We start from the raw sequence: 21,377 nt of genomic DNA on the forward strand, positions 1-21,377 counted from the left end.
AGGCCTATTTTTCTATTTTACTTAAAAAACAAAACATCAGCTTTTGATGAATTCCGAATTCGCCACATCTCCAGAAACTGTAGACAGTTTTTTGTTTTACATTATTTATAACATGTATATCACAAGGCAACTTCCTTTCATGCTTTACTTTGGTGAAATGGAAATAAAACTTTTTCTGAAATCAGCACTAAAGTTGTTTTGAGTTCTTAATAGCAAGGAGATACATCCAACTAAAAGCAGAATGAATACAGTCAAACTATGTATCAAATCAAAATTATTTTCTTTATATCACCAGCAATGAGTAACTCCAGAGGTAGTATGGCAGAAATGAGCATGGATCCTATCAGGTCACAACCAACGAAGAAATTAAATTTATTTTTTCCTATGGTTTTGACTATAAATTGCTTTACATATTTAGGACCTGAATAAAAACCACTCTCAGCAGAAATCTTGGCCCATTAATTCAACTGACATATCAATTTACAACTTTCAGGACTGCAGATATAAAAATGTAAAGTATAAAATTATGTAGTTTGAAATGGTTTTAATCATATTCATTAAAAATATTTTCCAGTACTTACTTGACAAAACCCCCTTGCAATATAATTCTAAACTTTTATTTATAAAATGAGGCTCACTTATGAGATTTCAATGAATGTTACACTGCAAATTACTTACATTCTGTAAAATATTTTAAGAACTTTTTCCTATCAAAGGTAGTTTATATTGGATTATCTGAAACCCAAGAGTGCCCACAGATGAGCTTCTTATAGTTCTTTTCATTAATGCTTGGAAAGCACTGTGAAAATGAAAAGTGCTGTTAAGTGCTATCATCTCCCTTAAATTTTCACTTATACTGTGTGCACATTGTGAAATAAACACATATGCAGCATGTCCATGTTTGATATGTATTTTTATTTCCCTGCAGTTTTCACTTATCAAGAACAAGTAACAGGGAAAGTTGTCTGAACTAGTGCATAAACAAACATTCTGAAACACCACTACACGTATCTAATATACAAGAACCGTATAAAAAAAGTCACTAAAACACTACACTATGAAGGTGTCCAACGCTTACAGTCAGACTTTTTCCAACCCGTTACTTGCCTTGTAGCCACAGGAAATCTCTCCAAAATTGAAAAGACAATCTTGCCACAACCCTCCCCCCTCCCAACACCTGGGATGGCTCGATATCTACACTTCCAATAATTATTGCAATGATATAATGCAATACATACCTGGTAAAATATCCTTTATGTGGTGTGTTACAGTTTTAAAGCCAGTTAAAATATGCAGTCTTCAGATAAAATGTAATCCTTGAAAATTTTTCATACCTGCACAGTTTAAATGTACTAGATGCATAATTTTTCCTAGTCCTTTTTTTCTGTGTAATCATTTTTTATAAACTGGTATTATAAATAGAAATATACATTCAAAATATATGGAAAAGTGAGTCACTACATTAAATTTGCATGTATCGATCCATCCCTTTCCCCTGCACAGTAATAGAAAATACTATTTTGCCTTGAACTTCATATTTGACAGTGAAATGCCACTAAAGTATTTACCAAAAAGTCCATCTAGTCAAATTGTGAAACAAAATGAACCAAGTGAAAACTTTACAGTTCCTTTAGAAAAAAATTACAAGAATTTCATTTCCTAGCTATGAATCTTTAACTTTTTAGACACAAAGTTGGATTTATTTTTACAAGATACAAAATGTAAACATGGCAAAATAAATAGTTAAAACAAGTGATGCAGGATCCCATTTCATGCTCATGATCCCATTAAAGAATTATTTTTTAAAATCCATTCAGTTGCAAATTCAAGTGCAAAAGCATGATGATGAATATCTACTATTCAAGTAACAGAAATAATATTGATGATACAAATAAACTATTTTACAAGGTAGTGATTTTCCCAATTTTACAAAATATACATCATATATCGATTCAACATCCGATATACTATAGTCCATTTAGGTCCATTGTTATCCTCTGTGATCCACAGAGTTTCGCCTTTTGCATTCAGCTGGAATATGAATGACTGCACACCATCAGCACAGGTCAAAGCCACATGTTTTAGGTTATGTCACTTCCATAGCTACTGTTGTCTCTGCTATTCCATTTAAACCCAATCTTTCTGGTTCATGGTTCTCTCTATAATAAGGCAAAGAGTAAAATAAACATTAATACTCTCTAGAATATGATGTTTATCATTTAGTATTTACAGATGTGTTTTATATAATTACAATTAAACATACTGCACAAGAACATCTCCCATTTTTACAGTTTCCATACAGGAATAAGGAAAAGTTTTCTTCAGTTAAGAAATCCTATGAACTTGATTATAATTATTTACTTAGGAAAAAGAGCAACTTAACAGTATTTCAGTAGCAGTCAATGATAAATTACTTATCAAACATATAATATAGGACAATTCAAGCTTTTTACAATAGACAGAGCAGATGATGCTCATACATAATAATAACTGGAAGCACAACATTACTTAAATTACTTTCCACTACAGTTTAATTTTACAGCTTATGGTCATGTAGTTATTAATCTATGCAGATCAATTTTTTTGATTCACTGTTCGCATGCATTAGTGTCACAGAAAGAAAAAAGCAATCTGAAATACATTATCATAGATTTAGTTAATTCCAGGATATTCTCAGTTCTAAAACATACACAAAATAATTTACTTTCCCTTTGGGTGTAATGTTAAAAAAATACAAATTTGATTTGAAAACTAAAGCTCTGAAGGCTAACAATAACTCTAGCCTGCCAGACTGCCTAAACTACAAAGAAGAAATATAAGAATAACTAAAGCTGATGTATTTTTTCAGTTTGATGGTTCCCAAGTTGATGTGGACTATCCTCCCCCCTTTTTTAAAGTAACAGTTCTGATTGGCATTTAAACATTCTACTAGGGACCTTAAAGATCTAAGTCATACAGCTTTAGACTAAGCAGATATTCAATATCTGTTGAAAAGCAAGTCAATCAGCTGACAAGATATCTATGGTTTGAGCAGTAAAAGAAAAAAAGGAAAAGTCTTCTCCTCCCACAGGATCTGAGCCAGCAGAAAGAGACAGAATGATACTTGAAATACACACACACACACACACACCTGGCTATGCTGCTGATGGCACTGCTAGGAGTAACCTTTGGCACTCTGTCCATACTGGCAGCAACTGTGGCGAGTTTTAAGGCTGTTGGCGATGGTGCTGAAGTCCGTGTATTGATATGCACATTGACTGGAGAAACAACACTGACGTTATTGAGGTGCACTGCATTTGTCAGGCAGGAATTGTTCATGGGAAGTGTTTGAGGACTGCTTGTGCACAATGCTGGGATTAAGTGGTTTGTAGTGGTGTGGCCAACTGTCCTTACAAGCTGTACAGCTGAAATCCCTGGGCTGGATGATAAAGCCATATTGGTGGAGTATAATGTTTTAGAGGTTCCTGAAGGAGAAGGAAAAAAAACTGTTCAACTCATGAGACATTAATTAAACTCTTTAAAAAATTAGGAGTTTAAAATGCAAACATTTGTAATCTAATTAAATCTCTGAAGAGAGTTTCTAATCAATAACCACAACATATTCACCTGTACAACCCCAAAGATACCCTCTTTCTGCTAGCCTGCATAAAACAGTTTTGCAAAGTATTCTGCTGCCTTCATATATGGAAACTGTGTAACAGGACAGAGAGGTCTTCTTGGAGACTGAGGGCAGGTGGAGATGAAAATTGGACTTCCATTAGAATTTGCACAAGGAAGAACATCAGTAAGGAAGGGCAATCACAATCATAGGTATATGGAATAGCAAGTGGAAAATCCTAGGGTCTGAGCAGAAGTTAAAGGCTGATAGGAAGAACAAAGTACTCTCGGTAGTTTGACGCAGAAATAGTTTCACAGCAATACTGTACTTCACAAGGAGTCACAGAAAGCAGGGCTGTGAGTGTGTAAGACTGGGAAGGTAAATCCAATTTCCAACTTCTGACAGATCATCTGGACTATTAATATAATTCTCCTCTTTAAGAATGTACAAATGATTCAACAATGATGGTTAGCAATTGGCTTGATGTGACTGGTAAGATGTGAGGCAAATGATAGTATGTAGATAAAACTAGGCAGGGTGGACTGTTACACAGGTAGGTATCAACTGGGCATGGGAGGACCCAGGGAGCAGGCTTGATGTGACTTTTAGAAACATCAAGCTATTCCACCACACAGAGCCATAGAAATTATGGAGTCCTAACTGACTTCTTGTACAATGTTTCCCCTCTGGATTTAAAAATCAACCCCCCCCCCCCCCCCCCCCCGCCAAAAATAAATAAATAAATAAAAAACCAAATCTCAAATCACTGAGTTGCAACTTTGAACTAGTAAGTATCACTTGAAACGACAGGCTTACCTGAAGGCTGGACAACACCGTTTATGTTGCTGTGGCCAGTGTTCTGTTCCTTGGCTACCTCACTGCGACTTGGAACAGGTGCACTGACCACTGCAGATGCAGCAAAATGGGCGCTGGCTGAGTCAAGTGTTTTAGACATACAGTCAGAGGTGCTTGAGCCCTATAAAATGAACAAAGTTAAACTCTCAACTTTTCAGATGTGAGTTCACAAACACTTAAAAAAGTGAGATAACCCAAGAGGCTGTTGCCTTTTTCATTCTGAATAGTTAAAAGTTTTTATGTTAAGAGATCTAGGACTTCATAGACTATTTTCATCTGTGAAATAAGAAAGTTACTAAACTGAGAAGCAACTATTTATGAGAAAGAGCTAGGGCAATAAACAATCCAAATCTTTATGCCCTATTCATTTTTCCAAGTGTTAATGCCTTTAAAAATACTTGACAATCGTTACTATGTCTCATTATGATTATATATTTTTTCCCTTATATCTCTTCCGATATTTGCTTTATATATTTTTGTTTCTTTGTTGCTAAAGTGTCTAATGGTTTATGATGTCTATCTTCTTTGTGAATTATACCTTTCTTCATTAAAAATATTCATCTTTGTTTCATTTAAAATAAATAAATAAAATTTTAAAAATACTTGACAATCTAGATACTGTGGGCAAAATGAAATGACAGAGATGGCTGACAGCCATTTTTGTCCCAGTGTAAAAATGTATCTTAGCCTAACTTCTCAGTAGGCTGAAATTACCTGAGATTCCTAAAAGGCAAACAAAGGCAAGTTTAATGGTCATGTTCCTTTTGATTCTGTATAAAACTAGTTCAGGGTTAGAAAGAGATGGGAATACCAGACCATCTGACCTGCCTCTTGAGAAACCTATATGCAGGTTAGGAAGCAACAGTTAGAACTGGACATGGAACAAACAGACTGGTTCCAAATAGGAAAAGGAGTATGTCAAGGCTGTATATTGTTACCCTGCTATTTAACTTCTATGCAGAGTACATCATGGGAAACACTGGGCTGGATGAAGCACAAGCTGGAATCAAGATTGGCAGGAGAAATATCAATAACCTCAGATATGCAGATGACACCACCCTTATGGCAGAAAGTGAAGAGGAGCTAAAAAGCCTCTCGATGAAGTGAAAGAGGAGAGTGAAAAAGTTGGCTTAAAGCTCAACATTCAGAAAACGAAGATCATGGCATCCGGTCCCATCGCTTCATGGGAAATAGATGGGGAAACAGTGGAAACAGCATCAGACTTTTATTATTTTGGGCTCCAAAATCACTGCAGATGGTGACTGCAGCCATGAAATTAAAAGACGCTTACTCCTTGGAAGGAAAGTTAGGACCAACCTAGACATTAAAGCAGAGACATTACTTTGCCAACAAAGGTCCGTCTCGTCAAGGCTATGGTTTTACCAGTGGTCATGTATGGATGTTAGAGTTGGACTGTGAAGAAAGCTGAGTGCTGAAGAATTGAGGCTTTTGAGCTGTGGTGTTGGAAAAGACTCTTGAGAATCCCTTGGACTGCAAGGAGATCCAACCAGTCCATCCTAAAGGAGATCAGCCCTGGGTGTTCTTTGGAAGGACCGATGCTAAATCTGAAACTCCAGTACTTTGGCCGCCTCATGCCAAGAGCTGACTCAGTGGAGAAGACTCTGATGCTGGGAGGGATTGGGGGCAGGAGGAGAAGGGGACGACAGAGAATGAGATGGCTGCATGGCATCACCGACTCGATGGACATGAGTCTGAGTGAACTCTGGGAGTTGGTTATGGACAGGGAGGCCTGGCGTGCTGTGATTCATGGGGTTGCAAAGAGTCAGACGCAACTGAACGACTGAACTGAACTGAAGGAAAACTTCATCTAGGGGCATTTTTTTTTTTTTTTCAGGGAAATGAGTTTCAAATAGACAAAGGACTATGTTGTCTGGATTTATTGCACAAGTCAATTACCTCCCAGCTTATGGGGCATATTCAAATGGCACAACACACAGTTTAGGAAAGGGTTGGGATAGTCATATCCTTGGAAAGAACACTTCTGGGGGGAGTAGGGGTGAGCCTTGGAGAAGGAAATAGCAACCCACTCCAGTGTTCTTGCCTGGAGAATCCCAGGGATGGGGGAGCCTGGTGGGCTGCCGTCTGTGGGGTCACACAGAGTTGGACACAAATGAAGCGACTTAGCAGCAGCAGCAGCAGGGGTGAGCCTGATGGTCTAAGAGTATAAAATTACTTCTATGAATTCTTAGTGAACTTTCCAAAAATATGTAGCAATTTCTTTCCTAAATTAAAAATACTATATTTGGCTCTAGCGCTCCTCTCATGAAACAAAAACTAGTCACTTAAAATTAGTTAAATTAACTGAAAAAGACATAGGTTTGATCTTCAAAATCAAAAGTAGCAATAACAAGGTTATTTGCTGTGACTTGACTAAAATTTTTTTAAAATGACATAATTGTGAAAGAACAGACATAACCATGATTCAAAGACAGCTTTACCTGTGCTTTTGGATGTGTCTGTTGCGAGGAATGCTGAGATTGCTGTTTCTGCTGAAGCTGAGCAAGCTGCTGCCTTTGCATTTGAACTAACTGCTGTTGATGAGTCTGAAACTGCTCTTCCGTGATGCCCCCTGACACTGGCAAAGGACATGAATTTTAGAAACATGCATGTTTTAAAGTACTTTTAACAAGTAGAATACAGTCTGAAGTTACTCCACAATTAAGATGAAAAGCAATTTCAAATCACAGTATTTATTATACTTCAGCAGCAAAGAACAGGGTAAAAATGATACCCTTCAGTCAAAGTAGCTTATACTAATATCTATGACCTTCTAATATTACATGCTTAAAAAGTTACTATTTGTAGTTTTTACTGTATAACACAGCTCTACTTTGAGGATTCTTCCATTTATTCAGACTTAAAGCACACATTAAGCCAATAGATGCCTAAAGTAAGTACTATCTATAAAAACATGGGCTAGAAATGAGATATGTTAGAAAATTAGAGATACAATGCATCCTCAGATGTAATCAATTATGCTGTTACCAACTGTGTTAAGTTACTAAATGTCAAATAAAAATAAGACATTTAAAACTTTTATTTAAAAAGTTACTTTAAAAAAAGTTATCAAGTTATAATAAGAAAAACTTTTCCCAAAGAAATGTAAACAAACTTTCACTCACTGATATTTAAGTACACCACTGATAAACTTATTCAGGGGACACAAAGCTATCTCCATAGAAGTCAGTATACTATTAGAGCCACAAAACATTAAATCACATCAGAATACATGTACTACCAGAGCCATTTTACTCTATTTTTCTTTATTGTTTTCTTTCCTTTCTCCCAGCTATTTCACCCAATCAGCAAGTATTTACTATCTACAATGAAAAGTGCTGAATTAAGAGTTAAGAATAAATACAGAGAAAAAAAATAAATTTAAAAGAAGGTCCCTGCTATAAAGTCCTACCATGTAGTTGGAAAAAAAAGATACATATAAAGAATTTTCAACTAATAGAAGTCAACCTTTAAATGTAACTTAGCTAACTTAATCAATATGACCTGAAGGAGTTTAGATAGGAGACTATACCTTCAACTAATGTTACTTAACTAGAAATCCCCACCAAAGTTTTCCATTTAGCAGAATCACAAATGAGAAATTATATATATATATATATATGATGGTAAATTAGATATAACAAGTTGTGCACAGCTTATTTTCTATGAAGGAATTAAGCCCCAGAGATGGACAAAACTTTAGACAGGCCTTCATTTCTGTTATACAACGTTATCATTAAAATTAGTATTGGACTGTCATGGAGAAACAGTTCTTCGATAGACAGCAATTTTATTTTTAGAAGATGGGCCTATGATAGCACTCATTCTAAAATTTCACTATTACCTGTATTTTTGAAGTACACATTAGTTATCTTACTGAATTATCAACAAAATCAAATGTCTTTCTTTGCACATGTTGCATTCATTGCAAGTATTCTATTTTTAAATAAAAAATAATAACTTTAAATTCTAAATTTAAAATCTTCAAAATCAAATGAAAATGTGAAGTGTTCATTAATTTCTAGCTGTATGAGAACCTTGGGAAAGAGATTAAAAATAGTTTATTAGATACAAAGGCAGGTAGGAAAACCTTAAGCTCAAATAAATCTATTTAAGTCTTCTGTATATAAACCAGTGTACCAATTCAGAAAAAGTGGACTTGTAATCTGGTGTTAGTATTCTCTGCTCTCAAATGCAGCATGATGTTTGTCCAGAGCTTAGGTTTATGCTGTGATTAAAAAGGTGAGAAATCCATAGTACTGAATTCTAAGTGAGGAATAAAACCAAACAGGATACACTTTTAGCAGCTATTTAAAAATTCAGAGAGAAATGAGGATAATGAGAATTTTTTCATTTTTCAAAATCTTTTAAGTTAGATAATCATAAAATCTTACTAATCAGAAAGTATATATATATATATATATATAAAAATTACTTGCAAGAACAAATTGTATTCTTTTAGCAACAAAATTAGTTTTGGTTAGTAGTTATTAACTAACAAAATGTTGCCAATTAGAGGTATTCTAGTTGTTCTTGTGAAAAGATGATCATTTATGTAGATATCAAAAAGGGATGCTAATAAAAGTTCCTGGTCTGGGGAGGGACATGTCTGCTTACTGCCCTGACTTGTTGAAACCATTAATTTGTTCAAGAACTCCATCCTTTTCACCATAGAAAATGTATAAAATCCCAACCAAGACTTCATTGAAATGACTCAAATTAATGGTCAAGTGTTGCCCAACTTCTTAAAAACTCACGCTGGCTTTGATGCCAAAATTCTCATTCCTGATTCTGCTACTGGTTGAAAACCACTGGTGGTAAAACTTAATTCAAAAATATGGATATGCTTAAAATATTAAATTCATTTTTTTCTTCTTCTCCTTTACCTCAAACTCAGCATGTTAGATTCATTTTTAACATCTAGTTTGTTGTTGTTTTTAAACACTATAAGGTGTTTTGTGCTTGAAAATTGCTTATGTTTCTCATTCAGAATTTTCTAGAGCATTAAACACTCTTCAGACAAAAACAGCAATCATGACACAGAATTGGAACACATACAGAACACCCTCCCTAACTGGCCTCTTTCATTTTGTTAGGATGAGTGAAAGTCGTAAGAAATGCACTATGGTTTTAATGGCACAGTCATAGTACTGATCAGAAGGAAAGCACCTTCTCCACTAATTATTTTTCCTTTCATAAGTTACAGAAATACTTCCATAAGAAATTTATTTCTTACACTGACTTTGAGTTATCAAGAGATACGCATTAAAATACACTAGGAAAATGTCACACTTATAGTGTGAAGATACCTCTTTAGGAACAAGACATAGGATGGAGGCCCAGCTTTGGAAGGGTGGTCGTGACATAAAGAAGTGGGAATGTATGAAAAAAGAAACCATATGTTTCTCTTGCTTAGGGTCAAGTTCTTTCTACTAGTTGCTCTCAAAAGTTGCTAGCTTAAAAGTAAATTCCACGCTGGTCATAAATCTACCCTATCCTGTCAGTTTAAAAGTAACTGACAATCTGCAAATTGATAGTTACTATGCAGAACAGTACAGAGATATCTTAAAAAACTAGGAGTAAAACCACCGTATGACCCAGCAATCTCATTACAAGGCATATACCCTGAGGAAAGACATGTGTAACCCAATGTTCACTGCAGCTCTATTTATAATAGCTAGGACGTGGAAGCAACTTAGATGTCCATCAACAGATGAATGCATAAAAAAGCTGTGGTACATATACACAATGGAATATTATTCAGCCATAAAAAGGAACACATCTGAGTCAGTCCTAATGAGGTGGATGAACCTAGAGCCTATTATACAGAGTGAAGTAAGTAAGAAAGAGAGAAAAAATTATCATGTACTAACACACATATATGGAATCTACAAAGACAGTACTGATGAACCTATTTTCAGAGAGACACAGACACTGAGAATAGACTCATGGACACAGCTGGCATAGGAAGGAGAGGATGGGAGGTATGCAGAGAGTAACACGGAAACATATATTACCATATGTAAAACAGGCAGCCAATGGGAATTTGTTGTATGACTCAGGGAACTCAAACCAGGGCTCAGTAACAACCCAGAAGGGTGAGATAGGGAGGCAAGTGGGAGAGATGTTCAAGTGGGAAGGAACATGGGTAAACCGATGACTGATTCATGTTGATGTTTGGCAGAAACCAATGCAATGCTGTAAAGCAATTAGCCTTCAATTAAAAGTAAATTTAAAAAAAAAAGTAACTACAATCTGACTGTTTTATGAAGGCAAAAAAGCAGGAAATGTTCCTTTCTCTAAGTAAGAGGTTTTGCAAATCTCCCTGGGTTACACATTCTAATAGGTACACATATTATAGAATTTATCCTTTTACATACGCAAGTTGTCATTCTGTACATTAGTAACACACGTGCATTTCTAAATATTTTGAGCATATAACTGACAGTCTGTTTTTCACTAAAGCTTCTAACCTTTCTGGCTGTCTTTCTACCTGCTTTGGGTTTATCGGTGTGCTTCTATGCCTCAGATGAATCCATGTAGCTTTTCACAGAATATTTGTCACCACCTTTAGAATGTTGATTCTGTTTTCAAACATTGCAGGCATTGCTCATTTTGTTCTTTACCTTTCAGTCATGTGGTTCCTACAAAGTGCTCTGCTAGCCTGATCTCTTATCACCTTCCCCTCTCATAATCTGACAGTGATCCAAAACAAATATACTCTAGGTATCTCCATTAGATTTTACACTGGTATATCAATAAAGCTTTACATCACTATTTCTTAAACTTGGGCCCAGAGAAAACATTCTTGAGTATGTGTGAAATCTTTAAAAGTATCTGTCAACTTTTTCAGAGAAGGCAATGGCATCCCACTCCAGTACTCTTGCCTGGAAACTCCCATGGACGGAGGAGCCTGGAAGGCTGCAGTCCATGGAATTGTGGAGAGTCAGACACGACTGAGCGACCTCACTTTCACTTTCATGCATTGGAGGAGGAAATGGCAACCCACTCCAGCATTCTTGCCTGGAGAATCCCAAGGATGGAGGAGTCTGGTAGGCTGCCGTCTATGGGGTCGCACAGAGTTGGACATGACTGAAACTTAGCAGCAGCAGAAGTCAACTTTTTACTGTCGTTTCATTGATAAACTAATAAAAAGAAACACCGAATAGAAACACATTCTGGATTTTCTAGATGACCATCCCACAGTTCAGTTCAGTTCAGTTCAGTTGCTCAGTCGTGTCCGACTCTTTGCAACCCCATGAATCGCAGCGCGCCAGACCTCCCTGTCTATCACCAACTCCTGGAATTCACTCAGACTCACGTCTATCGAGTTAGTGATGCCATCCAGCCACCTCATCCTCTGTCGTCCCCTTCTCCTCCTGCCCCCTATCCCTCCCAGCATCAGAGTCTTTTCCAATGAGTCAACTCTTCACATGACGTGGCCAAAGTACTGGAGTTTCAGCTTCAGCATCATTCCTTCCAAAGAAATCCCGGGGCTCATCTCCTTCAGAATGGACTGGTTGGATCTCCTTGCAGTCCAAGGGACTCCATAACCAAGTATAAACACATGATTTTTGTGCTATCTGCTACCTTTGAAAAAATAATCTTCTAACTTTTAATGTATTTTTTTTCTAAAAGTAGGCTAAAGTGATTCTTGGGAGGCCATGAATATTTTAAAATACTAGCCTAGACCAAGTTTTTACAGCTTAATAAAGAACATCTAATGTAATAGTTAAAACCATCTAAAAGTTGAAATGATTATTTGGCACTTCATCATCTACCAGGTAGGTCTGTTATAAAAGTTTTAATATATACCTTGTTGAAGCAATGCTGATTATATGCAATGTCTGTTTGTTTTAAAATTAGCTGGATCTGAGGTTGCCTATTTTAATCCTTCTAGGTAACAACAAGCAACCAGGTAAAGTTCACAAAAAACCACTGGACCTACTCTGAGGACAAATCTTCCCACCCACAAAAGCCAACAATATAATCCAGGACTATTCACATCCACTAATATAACTAATGAGTAAACTATAAAACTGTGGGGATACTAACCAGGGTGAAGATGAGAGGTGAGACAGGAAATGAGAGGGTGAAAGGGGTGGGGAATGAGGGAAAAATGAAATGTGACGATAAAACAGACTAAATATTCATTTAAACTTCTGAAATCCAAGCTAAACAGTTATAATTGAAATTTCAATATGATTTCCTTTAGTAGTCAAACTAAAATCTTTTAAACTCCTGAAGTCTAAATCGATTTCTCACCTTTGGAAGTGACTCTAACTTAAAAAATAAGTCCTTGCAAGTACTTCAGCTAGTATTAAAACATAGTTTTCCCTTTTAAAAGACTTTCATGCTTGCAAACATTCTATACCATTTTCAGAAAGAATGGGAAAAGACACTGCAACCATGCATTAGTCTAACCCAAGATTAAACATAAATTGCCCTTCGAGTCTGAACAAGCAATGCTACTTTTAGACGTGAAATATATTTTAAGGTTGAGATTTAATAATAGTATCTCAAAAGAATAAATACTGCAGTTTCAAATGACTGAAAACTGTATCATCTATTTATTTAAATAATATAATATTTGCTTGTTACAAGCTCCCTGAAGGTAAGGATTACTGTCTTCTAAAATTCTGCAACTTCCGAACACTTAACATAGTGCTTTGCATACGCTGCTGCTGCTGCTAAGTTGCTTGAGTCGTGCCCAACTCTCTGCGGCCCCACAGACGGCCTCCTCCCAGGCTCCTCTGTCCCTGGGATTCTCCAGGCAAGAACACTGGAGTGGGCTGCCATTTAGATCCTAAATAATTATGTATTAAAAATAATTTTCCTTGGTTATGCACTTCCTTTATTTAGCACATCTATCTTCCCTTTCTCTGTCCTACTTCTGTTCTTTCAGAACAGGTTTTCAATTAAGACAACATACTTTTATTTAATAATTGACTAAATGAAGTCTTCAGATTTAGTTCTTACTAGTACCTAGGACACACAATTCTATTTGTTCCACTTTAAGTCCATTTAATATGATAGCGAAAATAATAATCAGATTACATTCAGGACACAGCAACTATGACTTGAAAAACACTGAGTTAGTAAGAACATAAAAGTAAGAAAATTTTCTGTCAATGGCTCTCAAGTTCAAGGTTGTTGTTTAAGAACTAAGGAATTTGTGATACAAATAAATACTATAAGTGTCAGGTGTATCAGGTTTCTATTTCTGATCAAACCCTTTATTTGCTGTGAATTTCCCAGCTGTGAAACAGAAAATTCAGTACTTGATACTCTCTGCGAAGTAAAAACATGGTTCTGTATCAGTCCTGTTACTCTTAAAGACAGGCATGTTCTCCTGACTAAGTCCGCTAACAATTAAGCAGAAAGCACAAGTGTTACAGACACATAGATTAAAAGAAACCAAATGTATGAGGATTCAATTCTTTTGCATATGTCCATCAAATATAATGGAGAAGGAAATGGCAACCCACTCCAGTATTCTTGCCTGAAGAATCCCATGGACAGAGGAGCCTGGTGGGCTACTGTTCATGGGGTCACTAAGCACATCAAAGATAAAAATGTAACTTTTAAGAAATTCCTTAAATTCTCTTTAGGTAGAAAAGGAGTTTCTATCCATATTAACTGAATTGCAACTGAATCCACCTTAAATGATCTATCCAGAACTGAGAAACTATGTAATGAACATAACTGGTACGGGGCGTACTTAAAACTGCCATGGGCAAATTCCCTGGTGGTCCAATAGCTAGGATTCTACACTTTCACTGCTGTGGGCCCAGGTTAGATTCCTGGCTGAGAAACAAAGATCCCGCAGGCCCCGTGGGGTGGCCCAAACAAACAAATAACTGCTACAGCTTTTCAGTTGTTTACAAAACTGCTGTTAGAAACACGTCTCATTATGAATTTACATAACATGTCTAATATTTTGAAACAAAAGAAATTTGTTAAAAACAAACCACCTTGTGACTTCAATGACTACAGTGGGTTATAGTTAGCAGAGAAAACATGAACAAAATCTTTTAATAACAAATAATGGAATGGTACTAAGTTGAGACACAGTACCATTACATAACAAACATAAACATAAGACAGGAAAAATGGCATAGACCAAAACCACTATTTCCTTCTGATGACAGGGGAAAGGTAAAAATAGAAAAAAATCTTATTATCTATGATGCTAGCATCACATATAATGCGATTTAAATTCCCTGAGAAGTGTATGCAAGCCTAAAATACAAATGCTTATTTTATGCTGATACATGGTAGTGTCATAAAATTCTAGAGCTGACTGTATGGACTTGTTATATTCTGAATCCATACATGCAGAGTACTGATGATACAATAATGAGAAACATATATATTTTCTGGAAGAGTCAAGTCAAATAGTTCTGAAGTGTTTCAGGAAAGTACAGTAGAAAGCTGCAAATATTTGGCCATATTCAAGTTGAGACGGAACATTTAAAATCAATCCTTTGTTACGGTATTCGTTTGTAGAGAAAAAATTCAATCTACAGTCAAATCTACTTATAAATGCTTATGGTTGATATGTTTTTAAACTCTCTTTTTGGCAAAATTATTATAATTTTTGGTACAGGAATTTCAGTTAAATAATTTGAACAATGTCTTAGAGTTGGCTGAAAAAGGATGTGACCTAATATTCGTCAGTTCAGTTCAGTTGCTCAGCCATGTCTGACTCTTTGCGACCCCATGACTGCAGCATGCCAGGCCTCCATGTCCATCACCAAAATCTGGAGTTTACCCAAACTCATGTCCATGAAGTCGGTGATGCCATCCAGCCATCTCATCCTCTGTCATCCCTTTCTCCTCCCACCTTCAATCTTTCCCAGCATCAGGGTCTTTTCAGATGAGTCAATTCTTTGCATCAGGTGGCCAAAGTACTGGAGTTTCAGCTTCAACATCAGTCCTTCCAATGAACACCCAGGACTGATCTCCTTTAGGATGGACTGGTTGGATCTCCTTGCAGTCTAAGGAGCTCTCAAGAGTCTTCTCCAATACAACAATTCAAAAGCATCAATTCTTCGGCACTCAGCTTTCTTTATAGTCCAACTCTCACATGCGTACATGACTACTGGAAAAACCATAGCCTTGACTAGACAGACCTTCATTGGCAAAGTAATGTCCCTGCTTTTTAATATGTTGTCTAGGTTGGTCCTAATTTTGCTTCCAAGGAGTAAGCGTCTTTTAATTTCATGGCTGCAGTCACCATCTGCAGTGACTCTGGAGCCCCCAAAAATAAAGTCTGCCACAGTTTCCATTCTTTGCCCTTCTATTTGTCATGATGTGATGGGACCAGATGCCATGATCTTAGTTTTCTGAATGTTGAACTGTAAGCCAACTTTTTCACTCTCCTCTTTCACTTTCATCAAGAGGCTCTTTAGTTCTTCTTCACTTTCTGCCATAAGGGTGGTGTCATCTGCATATCTGAGGTTATTGATATTTCTCCTGGCAATCTTCATTCCAGCTTGTGCTTCTTCCCGCCAGGGTTTCTCATGATGTACTCTGCATGTAAGTTAAATAAGCAGGGTAACAATATACAACCTTGATGTACTCCTTTTCCTATTTAGAACCAGTCTGTTGTTCCATGTCCAGTACTAACTGTTGCTTCCTGATCTGCATACAGATTTCTCAAGAGGCAGGTCAGGTGGTCTGGTATTCCCATCTCTTTCAGAATTTTCCAGTTATTGTGATCCACACAGTCAAAGGCTTTGGCTTAGTCAATAAAGCAGAAATAGATGTTTTTCTGGAACTCTCTTGCCTTTTCGATGATCCAGTGGATGTTGACAATTTGATCTCTGGTTCCTCTGCCTTTTCTAAAACCAGCTTGAACATCTGGAAGTTCACGGTTCATGTATTGCTAAAGCCTGGTTTGGAGAATTTTGAGCATTACTTTACTAGCGTGTGAGATGAGTAAAATTGTTAGGTAGTTTGAGCATTCTTTGGCATTGCCTTTCTTTGGGATGGAATGAAAACTGACCTTTTCCAGTCCTGTGGTCACTGCCCAGTTTTCCAAATTTGCTGGTATATTGAGTGCAGCACTTTCACAGCATCATCTTTAGAATTTGAAATAGCTCAACTGGAATTCCATCACCTCCAACAGCTTTGTTCTTAGTGATGTTTCCTAAAGGCCCACTTGACTTCACATTCCAGGATGTCTGGCTCTTACTATTTTTACACTTCTAAGAATCCTGCTGTCTAAAGTCATATTAGGTATTAATCCATTTCAGCTTCAAAAGGTCATTAAACTTCACAGACTCATGAACTTTATATAATGGGATACCATTTTCCTTACCTAAGTTCATTTGGGAGAAAATTAACCAACTAAGTTGGAGAAATGATATGGCAGCTTCCAATCATGCAAACAAATCCAATTTTCCATAACAACCTCTAAATAGACAAATGTGTAAGTAAAGTTTGAAAATAAACAGCTCAGTAATTAAAAAGGACTGAACACTATTGAGACAAAATTTCAACCTAAAATGATTTAAAATCACTTTGAAGAAGTATAACACATCAATTTTATATAGTAAAATACACTGTCCAGGAAATAATTTAGAAATAAATACATTTTACAGAAAGAAAGGATATCAACAGTTTAAGTCAAGCCACGTCTAGCTTTGCCTTTGTATACCATGCATTTTTTGCAATTTATACATTATAAAGACATTCACAAGTTATACACTTATATATATGTGATAAAGAGAAGACTATCCACAGAAGAAAACAAATAAAAATTACATCTTAAGAGTCTCTAGATGTTACACATTATTCACAATGCCAAGGTATATTAATTTTAGTACAATGTCTCTTAAAACGTAAAATACTTCTTGATCTCAATTAGAGAGGTATATTATCAGACCAAAACTACATTTTTCAGAAAGAAAGCTTTAATGGCATTTCTGAGGGGCAATGCTTACATTTAAGCAAAGTCGATACAATAAATGAAAGCGAAAGGAAAAGAGGCTTCCCTGTTGGCTCAGATGGTAAAGAATCTGCTTAAAATGCGTGAGACCCGGGTTTGATCCCTGGGTCTGGAAGATCCCCTGGAGAAGGAAATGGTAACCTACTCCAGTATTCTTGCCTGGAGAATTCCATGGACAGAGGAGCCTGTCAGGTTAGTGTGTTAAGCTTTCTATAACAAAAACACTTTTGTGCTATGATGATCTAATAGTAGCTAATAATCACTCTGCCCAGAGAGAATTCTCTACACATTCTCCCTACACACTCACCATACCAGGCACACACATTCAAAGTGAGTGGTTTTACAGGTATTGGTTTGGAACTTTTGGTTAAAATGCAAACCACAATAATAGAGTTTAGTTTCCTACATTGGGGGGAATTGTTAAGCTACAATTCCTTTCCTCAGTAGGATCATGAAAATAAACCTTCAAAATTCATCCTGAAAGACTAGTGGATAATGAAAAATTAAGAAGAGAAGAGGATATACTTTTAACAAGTAGCAACTTACCTGATATGCCATTCTTGCTGGTGTTCAATAAAGCTACAGATGCTGCAGAAACTCTTCTATTGTTCACAGTCTGCCCTGGTTTTCTTGAGGTACATTCTTCACTATCACTGTCCTGTAAATTTAGTAGCCTTGGCTGGAAACACTGTAGTCGACACGATCTGATATTGCTTAATATTTCAGAAAGGGACAGTCTATTTTCACAATGTTTATTGGAAGCATTGGTCCGAGAGAAATTAGAAGAAAAGTCTATATTTTGGGAAGCGCTTGAAAAACCATTCAGCATTTCAGGGTCTATCTGTTTCAGGACTGGGTCATGTTCTGTGGCTATCCGGTCCATTATGACCCTGAAAAACAATATAAAGCCAAATATTACCTAGAAGAACTTAATAACATTTTCTTAATACTGTCCCCTTCCATCTTGTAAACAAATACCATGTCAAAACGAACAGTTTACCTTCCACCTCTGCCAATTCGCCTTCTTGCAAATCCTATACATCGTCTTGGGACTGTGAGTGTTGTAAGACAATGCCTGTATCTTAACTTATCCAAATCTGCCAATTCTGAATTTCCAAATGAACGGTTAGTTTGGTCCAAACGAGGCTGCACAAAAGGGAAGGAAAAATTGAAACTCATAGAATAATTCTGAAATGAAGAAAAGTTAAATCATGATAAAAATAAACTACAGTATTAGCAGAACAATTAAAATTTAGATATAAAAATTTAAAATCGGGATTTAAATGTTAACCAGGTTAAATTCTATAAAACTGATAAAGAAGTTCACTCATCAAAATAAACTAAATTTTTATGACTATCAATACATTTAAGATATATTTTAAAAGAAATATATTTAAAGAACAATGTGGCTTCTAACATTTATGTAGAAGAGTTGCTATTCAGTTGCTCAGTAGTGTCCAACTCTCAGCAGCTCTAGAGATAATGAATTTAGTAATTTATAAACTTGCTACTGAGATATATTACAGAGACTTCGACAGGATTTTCAAAAACTGCACTTCAAGAAAGCAAGCATGACCTTATTTTAGGTACCTGAGTATGTTCTAGTGTCACCCAGTTTGTAGTCAATGAAAACCTGAATAGAATTTGTATCCTACTGTTGTATGAAAACTATATAAATCTCAATTATGTTGAATTGGTACATGGTGCTTTTCAGGTCTATTATATGCTTCTACTTTTCTGTAAATTTATTCTATTAATTTTTGAGAGTTTGATATAGAGATTCAACTAAAAATCTTAATTTATCTACTTAAAAAAATAATTGTAATATATAGTGGAACCATATGCAACTTTGTTCTGTATTTTCCACGTCTTCTGTAAATGTTATCATACTTTCATAATTTAAAAAATAAAGAGAGAACAAAAAAGAAAGCATGCACAGATGAAATTCATACTTCCTCTATTTTTAATGACATACAGTGCATTTCTTAGCCTTCCGATTTCCTCAGTTCAGTTCAGTTGCTCAGTTGTGTCTGACTCTTTGCGACCCCATGGACTACAGTAGGCAAGGCTTCCCTGTCCATCAACAACTCCCAGAGCCTGCTCAAACTCATGCCCATCAAGTCAGTGATGCCATCCCACCAGCTTGTCCTCTGACGTTCCCTTCTCCTCCCACCTTCAATCTTTCCCAGCATCAGGGTCTTTTCAGATGAGTCAATTCTTCACATCAGGTGGCTAAAGTATTAGAATTTCAGCCTCAGCATCAGTCCTTCCAATGAATATTCAAGACTGATTTCCTTTAGCATGGACTGGTTGGATCTCCTTGCAGTGCAAGGGACTCTCAAGAGTTTTCTCCAACACCACAGTTCAAAAGCATCACTTCTTCGGCACTCAGCTTTCTTTATAGTCCAACTCTCACATCCATACATGACTACTGGAAAACCCATACCTTTGACTAGATGGACCTTTGTTGGCAAAGTAATAACAAGGAGCTGACTGTGGCTCAGATCATGAATTCTTTATTGCAAAATTCACACTTAAATTGAACAAAGTAGGGAAAATCACTAGGCCATTCATGTATGACATAAATCAAATCCCTTACAATTATACAGTGGAAGTGAAAACAGATTCAAGGGATTACATCTGATAGACAGAGTGCCTGAAGAACTATGGACAGAGGTTCGTGACACTGTACAGGAGGCAGTGATCAAGACCATCCCCAAGAAAAAGAAATGCAGAAACGCAAAATGGTTGTCTGAGGAGGCCTTACAAATAGCTGAGAAAAAAAGAAAGCTAAAGGCAAAGGAGAAAAGGAAAGATTACCCATCTGAATACAGAGCTCCAAGAACAGTAAGGAGAGATAAGAAAGACTTCTTCATTGATCAATTAAAAGAAATAGAGGAAAACAACAGAATGGGAAAGACTAGAGATCTCTTCAAGAAAGTTGAGAGATACCAAGGGAACATTTCATGCAAAGATGGGCACAATAAAGGACAGAAATGGTATGGACCTAACAGAAGCAGACGATATTAAGAAGAGGTGGCAAGAATACACAGAAGAACTGTACAAAAAAGATCTTCATGACCCAGGTAACCACCATGGTGTGATTCCCTCACCTAGAGCCAGACATCCTGGAATGCAAAGTCAAGCGGGCCTTAGGAAGCATCACTACAAAGCTAGTGGAGGTGATGGAATTCCAGTTGAGCTATTTCAAATCCTAAAAGATGATGCTGTGAAAGTGCTGCACTCAATATGCAAGCGAATTTGGAAAACTCAGCAGCAACCACAGGACTAGAAAAGGTGAGTTTTCATTCCAATCCTTAAAAAAAGGCAATGCCAAAGAACGTTGAAACTACAGCACAATTGCACTTATTTCACAAGCTAGTAAAGTAATGCTCAAAATTCTCCAAGCCAGGCTTCAACAGTACATGAACCGTGAACATCCAGATGTTCAAGCTGAATTTAGAAAAGGCAGAGGAAACAGAGAAAAAATTGCCAACATCTGTTGAGTCATCAAAAACAGCAAGTAAGTTCCAGAAAGACATCTACTTTTGCTTTATTGTCTAAGCCAAAGCCTCTGACTGTGTGGAACACAACAAGCTGTGGAAAATTCTTAAAAGAGATGTGAATACCAGGCCACCTGACCTTCCTCCCGAGATATCTGTATGCAGGTCAAGAAACAACAGTTAAAACAGGACATGGAACAACAGACTGGTTCCACATTGGGAAAGCAGTATGTCAAGGCTATATATTGTCACCCAGCTTATTTAACTTATATGTAGAGTACATCGTGAGGAACTCTGGGCTGGATGAAGAACAAGCTGGAATTAAGATTGCCAGGAGAAATATCAATAACCTCAGATATGCAGATGACACCACCCTTATGGAAGAATGTGAAGAACTAAAGAGTCTCTTGATGAAAGTGAAAGAGGAGAGTGAAGAAGTTGGCTTAAA

The 21,377-nt window shown here is 36.5% G+C and overlaps 1 protein-coding gene across 4 annotated transcripts in view; it reads right to left on the bottom strand.

The window, feature by feature from the left end:
- Positions 1-894: 894 nt before the first annotated feature.
- EPC2 (enhancer of polycomb homolog 2) overlaps positions 895-21,377 on the bottom strand; it is a 129,473-nt gene continuing 108,990 nt past the window's right edge. For 2 of the 4 annotated variants that reach the window (XM_027964975.3, XM_027964974.3), the window contains 6 exons: positions 18,427-18,572; positions 17,973-18,316; positions 6,913-7,049; positions 4,415-4,574; positions 3,131-3,464; positions 895-2,159 (listed from right to left, as the gene is read on the bottom strand). In XM_027964975.3, the coding sequence (XP_027820776.1) occupies positions 2,087-2,159; positions 3,131-3,464; positions 4,415-4,574; positions 6,913-7,049; positions 17,973-18,316; positions 18,427-18,572 (1,194 nt within the window). In that variant the 3' untranslated portion in view covers positions 895-2,086. Of the gene's footprint in view, positions 3,465-4,414; positions 4,575-6,912; positions 7,050-17,972; positions 18,317-18,426; positions 18,573-21,377 lie in introns of all 4 variants that reach the window. The other 2 variants (XM_060409981.1, XM_060409980.1) reach the window with 1 other exon arrangement.

Source organism: Ovis aries, chromosome 2 (genome assembly GCF_016772045.2).
Source record: "Ovis aries strain OAR_USU_Benz2616 breed Rambouillet chromosome 2, ARS-UI_Ramb_v3.0, whole genome shotgun sequence".
NCBI lineage: Eukaryota > Metazoa > Chordata > Mammalia > Artiodactyla > Bovidae > Ovis > Ovis aries.